The 14800-nt window shown below is 40.6% G+C and overlaps 1 protein-coding gene across 8 annotated transcripts in view; it reads left to right on the top strand.

Annotated features, from left to right (window-relative positions):
• Positions 1–14800, top strand: part of PAM (peptidylglycine alpha-amidating monooxygenase) — a 223999-nt gene that overhangs the window by 106088 nt on the left and 103111 nt on the right. For all 8 annotated transcript variants that reach the window (XM_075836954.1, XM_075836992.1, XM_075836985.1 and 5 more), the window contains exons 8-9: positions 9250–9298; positions 10732–10799. In XM_075836954.1, the coding sequence (XP_075693069.1) occupies positions 9250–9298; positions 10732–10799 (117 nt within the window). The remainder of the gene's footprint in view (positions 1–9249; positions 9299–10731; positions 10800–14800) is intronic.

The raw sequence follows: 14800 nt of genomic DNA, 5'->3' as shown, positions 1-14800 counted from the left end.
GGCCTTCTCTGGGGATAGATGTATTTGTTAGTCCTGACTGCAGGGTGTATAAAACGTGGAAACGCACAATAAAGACAAAGGTTTCTATGTAGCTCTATCGAACATACTCGATTTTATTCTTGGTGACTTTTTAGCTTTTATTCACTAAAGGTGGAGGAAAACTTCTCTGGTCACTAACTTCTAAACAAACTTTGCGTAAATCAATAGTACAAGCAAATATAAGAAACGTTGTAATATATCTTATTAAAGAAAAATGCCTCTTTTTTCATTTATCAGGCTCCTTTTCTTCCCCTCCCAACTGTTCACTCACTCTGAATTTATTGCTAAATCCATCTCCCAAAGACCAGACAGACTATCGGCTCACTGACAAATCAGGTTGCAGCTGCCCATAAAAGTCTATAGAGAGGAGAGGGAAGCAGGAGCAGAGTGAGGTAGAGGCAATGGCAGAAAGACACAGATGCTGCTGCAGCTTCTAGTGCTGGATTCAGCTACACTGCTCAGTACTGCTGTATAATCTATGTAGGTGTGTATGTGTGTATGTATGTATGTATGTATGTATGTATGTATATATATATGTATGTATATATGTATGTGTGTATATATATATATATATATATATATATATATATGTATGTGTATATATATATATATGTATGTGTATATATATATGTATGTGTGTATATATATATATATATATATATATATATATATAGATAGATAGGAGAGCAGGATTCTCCTCTTCTATGTGTGCATTGTATGGAAGACAAGATAGCCGTTAGGCTCAGCCAACTAATTCAGAGACAACTGGGGATTTTAGATAGCGCCTGCAGGGGGGAAAACTGCTAAAAATTAAGAATACAAGTCCTATAATGGCCAGAAATGGTGTTATTCCTGGTTTTACACACAAATGTCAGCTTATTCTGAAGTGTCCTCTGAAAAGCTACTACTAAAGCTTGATCTGGTTTTAGCATTTGCTAGATTTGATCACTACATGTAGACCCAAACCTTAATGATGTCTTCATGTTGCACAGGGTTAGTGATCACTCCTGTCCTTCGTCCCTATAGAAGTCAAACCACTTTAAAAATTGAATGACTAGCTTGTTCTGTCACTTGGGGACAACATTACTTTATGACTACTGGGCAGTAGATGTCAACATTGCTTCTTCAGATATCAGTCTTGCGTCACTGTAATACATACATTATAAATTCTAAGATGAAAGTAGTGTTAAAGTGGTATGTGGTAATTCCTGCATTGAATTGCCACCAAGAAGTAGTATTTCCATTTACTTTATGGATTATTATGATACACCGTATAATTATGTCACTTTTTAAAATGTAAATCTCATAGGTATGTTAATAAGTGATGTGCAGGTTGGTGGCACTACTTTATACCAGAAGCAAAAAATCAGATTCTTGTGCAGAATTAAAAGATGTAGCTTGTATTCTATGATATGATTATATAAGATGTAGGGCTGCCACAGCTCCTAAAATATTTGTCACTCAGCTCTCCCAGACTTTTGAAGGCAAAGCAGCATAGGTCCAGAATTATTTGGACAGTGACACAAGTTTTGGCATTTTAGCTGTTTACCAAAACATATTGAATATACAGTTATATAATCAATATGGGCTTAAAGTGCAGTCTCTCCGCTTTAATTTGAGGGTATTCAAATCCTAATTTGAGGAAGGGTTTAGGAAATAGGGTTTAGGAAATACAGCTCTTTAACCCCTTCAGGACACAGCCAATTTTTTCAAATCTGACATGTTTCACTTTATGTGGTAATAACTTCGGAATGCTTTTACCTATCCAAGCGATTCTGAGATTGTCTTCTCGTGACACATTGGACTTTGTTACTGGCAAAATTTGCTCGATACATTAAGTATTTAATTGTGAAAAACACCGAAATTTAGCGAAAAACTGCAAAAATTTGAATTTTTCGAAATTTATATGTATCTGCTTGTAAGACCGATAGTAATACCACACAAAATTGTTGCTAATTAACATCCCCCATATGTCTACTTTAGATTGGCATTGTTTTTTGAACATCCTTTTATTTTTCTATGACATCACAAGGCTTATAACTTTAGCAGCAATTTCTCACATTTTCAAGAAAATTTCAAAAGGCTATTTTTACAGGGACCAGTTCAGTTGTGAAGTAGATTTTAGGGCCTTATATATTAGAAACCCTCGATAAGTCACCCCATTTTAAAAACTTCACCCCTCAAAGTATTCAAAACAGCATTTAGAAAGTTTCTTAACCCTTCAGATGTTTCACAGGAATTAAGGCAAAGTAGATGTGAAGTTTTCAAATTTCTTTTTTTTTTTTGCAGAAATTAATTTTTTATCTATTTTTTTTGTAACACAGAAAGTTTTACCAGAGTTTTTAGAAATACCCCATATGTGGCTCTAGTGCACTTATTAACTGAAGCACAGGCCTCAGAAACAAAGGAGCACCTAGAGGATTTTGGGGCCTCCTTTTTATTAGAAAATATTTTAGGCTCCATGTCGGGTCTGAAAGGCTCTTGCAGCACCAAAACAGTGGAAATCCCCCAAAAGTGACCCCATTTTGGAAACTATACCCCTTGAGGAAATTATCTAGGGGTATAGTGAGCATTTTGACCCCGCAGGTTTTTTTGCAGAAATTATTGGAAGTAGGCTGTGAAAATGAAAATCTACATTCTTTCAAAGAAAATGTAGGTTTAGCTAATTTTTTCTAATTTCCACAAGGACTAAAAGGAGAAAATGCACCACTGCTTTTGTAAAGCAATTTCTCCCGAGTAAAACAATACCCCGCATGTGGTCATAAACGGCTGTTTGGACACACGGCGGAGCTTAGAAGGGAAAGAGCGCCATTTGGCTTTTTGAGCTCAAATTTAGCAGGAATGGTTTGGGGAGACCACGTCACATTTGCAAAGCCCCTGAGGGACCAAAACAGTGAAAACACCAAAAAAGTGACTCCATTTAGGAAACTACACCACTTGAAAAATCCATCTAGGGGTGTAGTGAGCATTTTGAACCCACAGGGTTTTCATAGATTTTATTAGAATTGGGCAGTGAAGATAAAAAAAAAATCCTTTTTTTCCAATAAGACGTAGTTTTAGCCCAAAATTTTCCTTTTCTCAACAAATAAAGGAATAAAAGAACCCCAACATTTGTAAAGCAACTTCTCTGGAGTACGGCAATATCCCATTTGTGGTCATAAACTGCTGTTTGGGCACACGGCTAGGATCAGAAGAGAAGGAGCGCCATTTGGCTTTTGGAGCACAGATTTTGCTGGATTGGTTTCTTGACACCATGTCACTTTTGCAAAGCTCCTAAGATACCAGTACAGTGGAAACTCCCCAAAAGTGACTCAATTCACGAAACTACACCCCTTGAGGAATTCATCTAGGGGTGTAGTGAGCATTTTGACCTCACAGGTGTTTCATAGATTTTATTAGAATTGGGCAGTGAAAATAAAAAGAATCCTTTTTCTTCAATAAGACGTAGTTTTAGCTGAAAATGTTTCATATTCTCAACAAATAAATGAAAAAAAAGCACCCCAACACTTGTAAAGCAACTTCTCCTGTGTACGGCAATACCACATATGTGGTCATAAACTGCTGTTTGGGCACAGAGTAGGGCTCAGAAGGGAAGGAGCGCCATTTGGCTTTTGGAGTACAGATTTTGCTGGATTGGTTTCTGGTCGCTATGTCACATTTGCAAAGTCCCTGTGGGACCAAAACAGTGGAAACCCCCCAGAAGTGACCCCGTTTTGGAAACTACACCCCTCAAGGTGTAGTGAGCATATTAACCCCACAGGTGATTGGCAGAAATTGGTGTGCACTCGATGTTGCAGAGTGAAAATGGTTTTTCAATAGCCCAGCTTATGCCACTGGAGACACACACCCCAAAAATTGTTAAAAGGGTTCTCCCGGGTATGGCGATGCCATATATGTGGAAGTAAACTGCTGTTTGGGCACACTTTAGGGTTCAGAAGGGAGGTAGCGCCATATGGCTTTTGGAGCGTGGATTTTGCTTGTAGTAGTTTTGTTTGGAGTCTTACTGGTGTTTCCGTTTCTAATGTGGGGGTACATGTAAGGCGAGCGGAGTATATAAGGGGCATAGTCAGGTGGTATAGTGGGGTAAAAAATAAATAAATAATTCATAGATGTGTGTTATGCTGTGACACAATCCTTTCTGCACAGGCCGGTGTTGCACTAATAAATGGTATTCCCCTTTTGGTCCACACTCGGGATCTTTGCAGTTTGAGGAGTTTTGCTGGTAAAGTGTTGTCCTGGTATAATACGGGCGCCCTCACTTCCAGCAGATATGTTTGGGCCCTCCCCTTCCTGGTTCCCTAATTTTAGGGGCCTTGATAATTCGCTACTTGAAACAGAAGAAACGTTCCCCTCGGGCCGGCACAACTGCATATTTTTATTTCCTGGCTTATTGGTGCCTTGACTAATTTTATTTTTTCATAGACTTAGTGGTATGAGGGCTGTTTTTTTTTGTGGGACGAGCTGTAGTTTTTATTGGTACCATTTTGGGGTACATGCGACTTTTTTTGATCACTTGTTATCCTTTTTTTTTTTTCGGAGGCAAAGTGACCAAAAAACAGCAATTCTGGCATATTTTTTTAGTTCTTTTTATACAGCGTTCACCACACATTATAAATTACATGTTAGCTTTATTCTGCGGGTCAGTCCGATTCCGGTAATACCTAATTTATAGCACTTTTTTATGTTTTACAACTTTTTGCACAATAAAATAACTTTTGTAAAGAGAATGGATTTTTTTCTGTCGCCAAGTTGTGAGAGCCATAACGGTTTTACATTTTTCGTCGACGGAGCTGTATGAGGGCTTGTTTTTAGCGAGACGAGTTATAGTTTTTATAGGTACCATTTTTAGGTACATGCGACTTTTTGATCACTTTTTATTTCAATTTTTGGAAGACAGTGACCAAAAAATAGCGATTATGTCAGTATTTTTTTTACGGCGTTCACTGTGCGGAATAAATAACATAATATTTTTATAGTTAAAGAGGCTCTGTCACCAGATTTTGGAACCCCTATCTGCTATTGCAGCAGATAGGAGCTGCAATGTAGATTACAGTAATGTTTTTATTTTTAAAAAACGAGCATTTTTGGCCAAGTTATGACCATTTTTGTATTTATGCAAATGAGGCTTGCAAAAGTCCAAGTGGGCGTGTTTAAAGTAAAAGTCCAACTGGGCGTGTATTGTGTGCGTACATCGGGGCGTTTTTACTACTTTTACTAGCTGGGCGTTCTGACGAGAAGTATCATCCACTTTTCTTCACAACGCCCAGCTTCTGGCAGTGCACAGACACACAGCGTGTTCTCGAGAGATCACGCTGTGACGTTACTCACTTCCTGCCCCAGGTCCTGCATCGTGTCAGCCACATCGGCACCAGAGGCTACAGTTGATTCTGCAGCAGCATCAGCGTTTGCAGGTAAGTAGCTACATCGACTTACCCATAAACGCTGATGCTGCTGCAGAATCAACTGTAGCCTCTGGTGCCGATGTGTCCTCGCTCGTCCGACACGATGCAGGACCTGTGAGTGACGTCACAGCGTGATCTCTCGAGAACACGCTGTGTGTCTGCACTGCCAGAAGCTAGGCGTTCTGAAGAGAAGTGGATGATAGTTCTCGTCAGAACGCCCAGCTAGTAAAAGTAGTAAAAACGCCCCGATGTACGCACATAATACACGCCCAGTTGGACTTTTACTTTAAACACGCCCACTTGATCTTTTGCAAGCCTCATTTGCATAAATACAAAAATGGTCATAACTTGGCCAAAAATGCTCATTTTTAAAAAATAAAACCGTTACTCTTATCTACATTGCAGCGCCGATCTGCTGCAATAGCAGATAGGGGTTGCAAAATCTGGTGACAGAGCCTCTTTAAGGTCGTTATGGTCGTAGCGATACCAAATATGTATGGCTTTATTATTTTCTTCAATAATAAATGACTTGATAAGGGAAAAAGGGCGATTTGTGTTTTGTGTTATTATTTGAAACTTTCATTGTATTTTTTACAACTTTTATTTTTACTTTTTTTACACTTTTTTTTTTTTTTACACTTTTTTCTTTAGTCCTACTAGGGGACTTGAAGGTCCAACTGATTGTTTGATGTTCTAATACATTGCACTACCTATGTAGTGCAATGTATTAGAACTGTCATTTGTTCACTGACAGCAAGCCGATCAGGCTCCACGTCCGGGCGGGGCCTAATCGGCTTACTTAATGGCAGATAGTAAGCCATTGTTAGGGCTCCTGTTGCCATAGTAGCAGTCGCCAGCCTTGCCATCGCATGGCAAGGCTGCCGATTTGCTACAAACCTCTAGGATGCAGCAATCACAATGGATCGCTGCATCAAAGGGGTTAATGCCAGGAATCGGAGCTAGCTCCGGTTCTTGGCGATAGATCGGGGTGTCCGCTGTAACATACAGTGGACACCCACTGCTGATGACGCCGGCTCTGCTTCTGAACCGGAAGCTGAGCCGGCGCCATCTTGCCGATGGTACCGGAAGCCTCCTGGGCCCCGCCGACGACGGGGCATAGGAGGATTCCGTTACTGGTGGACCGGGAGGCAAGTATTAGGCCTCCGATCGCCTTTGCAGCCATCAGCAACCCAGCGATCACGTTGCTGGGGTGCCGGTGGCTATAAACTCCTCACATGCTGCGATCTCTATTGAACGCACCATGTGAGGGGTTAATCGGTCGGATCGGAGGCTAGCACCGGTCCTGGCCGATACCCCAGGGTGCCAGCTGTAACATACAGCTGTCACCCGGCGGTGATGTCGCTGGCTCAGCTCCTGAGCCAGCTCCATCTGTTTCACGTACAGTTACGTGGAGATGTGGGAAAAGACCATCTCCCATCACGTAACTGTACGTGAAATGGCGGGAAGGGGTTAAACTGTCCACCTACTGGAGGCAAGTTGCCGTTCATGCTCAGGTGGGAGGAAGAGCTGGGCATATCATTTGATCATGAGCAATGAGGTTTTATTTGCACTACTGCTAGTAAGGGGAGTTTACAAGTCACCCTGATGGAGACCTTTTTTAAGTTAATGCATAGAGTATATATGGTACTGACCAGAATACACAACATGTGCCCTGATATTCCTGACACATGCTTTTAGAGGGTGTGTGGACCCCGACACTGATCTGCACACGTGGTGGACTTGTCAAAAAGTCAAATACTTTTGGAGATCGATTATGACACTTGCTAATTCAGTGATGAGCACTCACATAGAGCTAACCCCTAAGGTTTGCTTACCAGGGGTGAAACCAGATGGTCTTTCTTACCCTACCTTCAAATTGCTTCAACTCCTTATGATGTCAGCTCGCATACATATTGCTCAAAATTGGAGAAAGCCGTCACTTTGAATTACAGCAGTAAAAAATCCGTTACACGAGATACTGTAGCACAATTTGATAAGATTTTGTCCCCATGGCTTCGAACTATGGCAGTCCCAAACCTTTCTTATTATTTAGCAATGTGATGGGCTCTATGTGTGGTAGAGGAGTGCTCGGGTCCCTATTCTTATTCTTTGCTTTGCCTATTATCGGGAATTTATGGTTTGGTCTACCCCAAGGCTGTTTCTATACCCGCCCATGTGATTTGCTGAGTTTTCAGTCATAGGCTTTTTTTTTTCCTACATGCTTCTTACTCCACGGACTCTTTGTTCATAATGTTTAATTTTATCTCGTTCCTTTAAATAATATACCCTGCTGGATATAGTTTATTTGACTTCCTGCATGAAGTCTTGACTTATTATTTGTAAACTGGCTATTATATATCTAAATTGTGTTGTAATTCAATAAATTACTTTGAAACTAAAACATGGTGGAGGCAGTGTGATGGCATGGGCATTCATGGCTGCCAAAGGCACTGGGTCACTAGTGCTTATTGATAATGTGACTGAAGGCGGAAACAGCCGGATTAATTCAGAAGTGTTCAGGGGTATATTTTCTGCTCAGATTCAACCAAATGCAGCAAGGTTGATTGGACGTCGCTTCACAGTACAGATGGACAATGATCCAAAACATACTGCGAAAGCAGCCCAGGAGTTTTTTAAGGCAAAGAAATTGGAATATTCTGCAATGACCAAGTCAATCACCAGATCTCAACCCGATCGAGCATGAATTTCCCTTACTTACGACAAAACTTAAGGCACGAAGACCCACAAACAAGTAACAACTGAAGACAGCTGAAGTAAAGGCCTGGCAAAGCATCACAAAGGAGGAAACCCAGCGTTTGGTGATGTCCATGGGTTCCAGACTTCAGGCAGTTTTTGCCTGCAAAGGATTCTCTTAGACCGTATTAAAAAAAACATTTTATTTATGGAAATGTTAATTTGTCCAATTATTTTTGAGCCCCTGAAATGAGGAGGCTGTGTAGAAAAATGGTTGCAATTCCTACACGTTTCACAGGATATTTTTGTTTAACCCCTTGAATTAAACCTGAAAGTCTACACTTCAATTGCATCTCAGTTGTTTCATTTCAAATCCAATGTGGTGGCGTGCAGAGCCCAAATCATGAAGATTGTGTGTCAGTCCAAATAAATCTGGACCTAACTGTAGTTCTGTAGGGATACTGGAAAGGTGATGTTTTACTGCACAATTGGGCAGATTCAAGGGCCAAGGAAGCTGTGTGAGAGCCCGGTGGGAGTAGTAATTGTGGCCCTTATTGATTGTCACTCAAATTTACCAGATTTATTTATAACTAAGCTCTTATTCACATCAAGTTTTTAGCCTACATTTAACATATATGCGTGGAAAAGCTCCCGATGTATACATATACGTTTTCCCATTAATCTTGTTGTATGTAATGGAGTAGTCTACTACACTAATCGATTATAAAAAAAAAAAAAATCCAGGTAGATCATCCTGACGGAGGACTAAAGGACGCCCTTTGTTTTCTTTGCCTCGGTCAGGCTAATGGAACCCTATGGACACGTTTAGCGTGTACGGCAGGTTCTTTCCCGACTTACACGCTAAATCTAGGGCAAAAATTTGATTTGAATGGCGCCGAAGGCACTCCGTTTTGTACGGATATCTCCGGGTGCAATGTATTCCGATGATGGGTTTTCCCAGAGATACATTGTGATCCCTATGACTTTGAGCTGGCAGTTTTCCTATGTTGAATTAATGTCTTATACTATGGACTCTGCATTTTAATTGTACTTTCTCTGATGTAAAATCGGTATCCGCTAAAAGCATATTCACCAATATTTTGTTTTTTTGCAGATAAACATAAAGACTGTACTGGAGTAACAGTACAAATCACACCTGAACGGTAACTGTCGTTACTATTGTTACTAGTAGTATTATTATTTGTATTGTTCTTATTAGATATTGTTATTGCACGTGTTTGCACAAATAAAATTATGAATGATGTGCTGGAGTTAGGCCTCATGCACACGACCGTAGTGTTTTTCTGGTCCGCAAATTCCAGGACCGTGTTCCGTGAAATGTCATCCGCAGTTCATCCGTATGTAATCCGCAGTTCATCCGTATGTAATCCGCAAAATGCGGATGAAAAAAAAAAAAGCCTAGGTAAAACAGGATGACGACAGAACTCATTCCCGCTCGTCGCCTAGCAACACTTCCGCAAATCCGCAAACTGCGGATGACATACGGAGGTGTATCCGCAATTTCCACGGGCCCATTGACTTCTATTGGCATGTCCGCATCGAATTTGCGGCCCGTAATAAGACATGTCCTGAGTTTCTGCGGCACGGATGTGCGGACATGCGGAGACCCGTGAAAACACGGATAGTGTGTATGGGCCCATAGAAATGAATGTGTCCGCAATTCTCCCGTGGATTTGCGGGGGAATTGCGGACGCAAAAACACGGTCGTGTGCATGAGGCCTTAGTCTGCAAAGTAGTTCACTTGTTGGAGCAGCAGTTTGTGCTCCAGAGCTGCTCATTCTACTGTAGATTGGGACATAAAATTGCAACCATAGTCACCAAAGTTAATGCAAACACTATTATTTATGTTGCTTATAAAATGTGCATAGCACAGAACAGAGATTGTCCCCATTTACATTAGTCCCTGTCCCCAATGGGACTCAAAATCTAGTTTCTCAAGCATACACATTAGGAACCATTTCATATGAAGCCAATTAACCGGATTGTGTGTTTTTGGAGCGTGGGAGGAAACCGGAGGAAACTCACACAAACATAGGAATATACAAACTCAATGCAGATGTTGGATTAGAAACTAGGACACGGTGCTGCCAGGTCGCCGTGCGAACCACTGAGCCACCGCGCTGTACATTACATGTTCTTGCTGCCTCCCTTCCTCATCTCCCTCCCCATGTTTGTCGGTCCAGTATAGGATATTCCCATAGTCCTACTCCTAAGCCTACTTCTATTCGTATCTAACACCGCTATGTTGAGACTCTTATTTCGTTCATAACGGAGCCAGACATCTATGCAGAATCTTTTCTTGCCATAAAAAATACCGGAACCCCCTGACAGAAACCTAAAAATGCTAATGTGGACAGAGCCTATTCATTCCTTCTGTTAAAAGGAGTGTTTTAAAACTGAAACGTGAGGACACGTCTCATGAAAAAAACTTTTGTTATGACATTAGTTTATTTATTCTGCACATATTGTTTACTAGAAGATGTTACATTTATTCAATGAAAATTTCCATTCGTCTGTTGTATCCATTTCCATTTGATGGCATTTTATGAAAGCGTATCTCTTTTATTACTCCCAGGCAGCCACTGATTGCTGGCATTTATCTCTTGATGTCTATGGACACTGTAATCCCACCGGGTGAAAAGGGTAAGTATTTCTAGTAAATGTGTATATATTTAAAGCCTGACAATGCAGTGACAAGGTGGATGTCAAAGCCTGCGTGCTTCATTTAGGAAGCAAAATAAACTCATTGATTTGTGTAAGACATTTAATGCTTCTATGTTTTCTCACCATTCTCTTTTCTGTTAATCTGTTAGTTTATACTTCTTTAGATTCTACAGATTGATTTTTAACATCAGTTGTCTGATAAGGGCAATGGGATCAGGAATGGAGTAGAAATGTAAAGTGGTGTAGTGATTACTAAAGGTGTAATTGAGCAGTACTTTAATATTTAGGACTTAAATTCTACATATAGATCTTTCTTTGGCTTTATGAATTTAGAAATTGATTGTCTGGTTAGAATTCTCCTTTTTATGGTCTCAAATACACGACTGTATTATGAATTCCTATTGTACAGATCCATAATACAAAATCCATAAAATAAATCTATGGTCCCATACTGTACCTCCTATGTACTTCTGTAGGTTTTTTTTTTTCTCACAGATTCAATTGGCATCTGTGAGTAAAACAAAAATATTCCATCACCTGCCATAGTACAGAGACTATAGTACTGTATGAGGGAACTATATGCAGCACATGGACTGCTCCTTGTAATTTTATTATTTTAAGTTTCCATTCATTTTATATTCCATTAATAACATTCAGGATCTCTGTTAACTTGGATATTACTCCTACATTATTTTTATATTAATCTAAAAATTCTATGACTTAGATTTAACAACTTAAGCCTACTGCTGAACGATTTTGTACGTTGCAGCGGTAGTCCATTAAAGTGGGCCACTGTTTTTAAACGGCTGCTAACGCATGATCTGTCTGCCGACCCTGAGTGGCGCTGCAGGTCCCTGTGAACACGCTGTTACTATACAGCAGCGGTCATAGGGGAGACCCTGGAGTACTGCTACTCCATTAACTCCATAGATGCCGCAGTAAATAGGGGCCTCCGCAACTAGGGGGTTAGACAGAGGAAGCCCGCTCTGTTACCCGTTCGGCACTCCGTGACACGATCGTCAATAATATTTTGGTATACTGGGAACACCGAAGCATTAAAGGGAATGTGTCGCTAGAAAAATTTTTTATTTTTTTTTCGTTAAACAGTGTATAGGTGATTAAACATTGTTCTAATTTTTAAAAAATTTTCACGAGTCAGGAAATATTCTAAATTAGATTCTAATTTATAATATTTCCCAGCGCTCGTCACTAGATGGAGCAATTCCCAAAATTGCAGCATTGCATGTTGTAAAGCAACCACATTGCTTTATGCTGCAAAATTTGAGAATACACACTCGCTCTAGTGAGCTCACAGAGTCCCCCCTCCTTTATCCTGGCTAGTGCCAGGAGAAAGGAGGGGATTGAACGGTCAAATCTCCTACACTGTGTGTCGCCATTTTTTGAGCTAACACACAGTGTAGTAGGTTTACATACAGTAGTAAACGCACAGTAAAACACGTACATACACAGACCTAACTTACCTGCTCCTGCCGCCGCCGCTCCCTCCGGTCCGTCCGCTCCTTCTGCTACCTCCGCTCCAAGTGCACAAGTCCGAAAGCCGCGACCGGAAGTAGTAATCTTACTGTCCGGCCGCGACTTCCGGTCCACAAAAAAATGGCGCCGGACGTCGCACAGTACAATTTGGACTGTACAGCATAGAGGACGTACAGCATAGTGTAGAACGCAAACGCACAAATAAATAAAAAAATGTTTAATAAAACACTTAAAGCAAATTGATCTAAAAAAAAATTTTCGTGACACTGGTCCTTTTAAAAAAATAAAAATAAGTAGGTCGCATTGTGAAATTCCCTAGGGGGACAAAATTTAAAAAAAAAAATAGAGTTTAATAAAGTTTATTGACTAAGAAGTGAAAAAAAAAAGTTCCCATAAAAAGTAATTTAATTTTCTGTTGGTGGTTAAAAACAAATAATGAACACCTATATAGTATAACGATGTAAAAAAAAAAAATAATGGCAAAACTGGTTTTCTTTTTCCCATTCCCCCTTTTTCATTTTTTTTTATAACAGTTACTCAATAATTTATATACACCCGAAAATGGTTGTATTAAAAAATATAACTCTCATCCTGCATAAAAAAAAGTCCACATATAGCTTTGCGGATGGAAAAAAAAAAAGTTATGGCTCTCTGAATGCAGCAATGTAAAAACAAAAAAACATTTTTACAAAATAGGCTCAGTAATGAAGGGGACTAAACCCTGCGGTAATGAAGTGGTTTATTCAGTAAACATTTCTTCCAGTGTTTCTCAGCTCCATGCTTTTATTATCCCAAGCAGGTCATGTTTCAGGATTTCCGAAGACTACATTCACACGACAGTGAAAAAAAATGGTCATTAAAGAGGCTCTGTCACCAGATTTTCAAACCCCTATCTCCAATTGCAGCAGATCGGCGCTGCAATGTAGATTACAGTAACGTTTTTGTTTTTTTTTCAAAAACGAGCATTTTTGCCAAGTTATGAGCATTTTTATATTTATGCAAATGAGCCTTTTCTTAAGTACAACTGGGCGTGTTTAAAGTTATGTCCAAGTGGGCGTGTATCGTGTGTGTACATCTGGGCGTTTTTACTTCTTTTACTAGCTGGGCGTTGTGAATGGAAGTGTATGATGCTGACGAATCAGCATCATCCACTTCTCTTCGTTAACACCCAGCTTCTGGCAGTGCACAGACACACAGCGTGTTCTCGAGAGATCACGCTGTGATGTCACTTCCTGCCCCAGGTCCTGCATCGTGTCGGACGAGCGAGGACACATCGGCACCAAGCGACAGAGGCTACAGTTGATTCTGCAGCAGCATCGGCGTTTGCAGGTAAGTCGATGTAGCCTCTGGTGCCGATGTGTCCTCGCTCGTCCGACACGATGCAGGACCTGGGGCAGGAAGTGACGTCACAGCGTGATCTCTCGAGAACACGCTGTGTGTCTGTGCACTGCCAGAAGCTAGGTGTTAACGAAGAGAAGTGGATGATGCTGATTCGTCAGCATCATACACTTCCATTCACAACGCCCAGCTAGTAAAACAAGTAAAAACGCCCATATGTACACACACAATACACGCCCACTTGGACATAACTTTAAACACGCCCAGTTGTACTTAAGAAAGACTCATTTGCATAAATGTAAAAATGCTCATAACTTGGCCAAAAATTCTCGTTTTTGAAAAAAAAAAAACGTTACTGTAATCTACATTGCAGCGCCGATCTGCTGCAATACGAAATAGGGGTTTGAAAATCTGGTGACAGTGCCTCTTTAAAAACATATCAACTGTCAGTTTTTCATGGCCATTTTGCATCAGTTTCTCTCCAAATTTTCATCCATTTCCAGTCTGTCTGTCTGTTTTTAATCGCCGTTTCTCATCCGTTTGCCATCCGTTTTTCATGGCCATTAAAAAAAAACAAAAAAAAAACGATTTCATATGTCAGGGTTTTTTTTTATCTCAACCTCCTGCCCATGTAGATAGTGCCACAATGTCCCTGTAGATAGTGCCACAGTGCCAACATCGTACCACAGTGCCCACATATGAAGTGCCACAGTGGCCACTATATATAGTCCATAGTGCCCACATATAAAGTGACAATGCCACATGCAAAGTACCCATGTATATAGCGCCCCAGTGTCCCCTGTAGTTAGTGCCACACCCCCCATATAGCGCCACAGTATCCCCTGTAGCTAGTGCCACACCACCCTCTAGATAGTACCACTGTAGCTCCCTGTAGGAGCGGAATACCTCTGGCCGGGGATTCCGCACCTAGACGGAGCCTCTGACGTCTGTTCATATATGGAAAAAAAGGAAAAGAAAGCAGCACCCCAGCAAAGAATACAAGAATCCAGATTTATTCTCCCATATGTGAAACAAAGATGATGCAACGTTTCAGCTGCTCACTGCAGCCTTTGTCAAGCAGCTGCTCACAAATGGAAGAATAAATCTGGATTCTATAAATCTTTGCTGGAGTCCTTTTCCCTTTTTCG

This window comes from Rhinoderma darwinii, chromosome 1, assembly GCF_050947455.1.
Source record: "Rhinoderma darwinii isolate aRhiDar2 chromosome 1, aRhiDar2.hap1, whole genome shotgun sequence".
In the NCBI taxonomy this organism is placed as follows: domain Eukaryota; kingdom Metazoa; phylum Chordata; class Amphibia; order Anura; family Rhinodermatidae; genus Rhinoderma; species Rhinoderma darwinii.
This window is presented reverse-complemented; position numbering and strand designations above follow the sequence as displayed.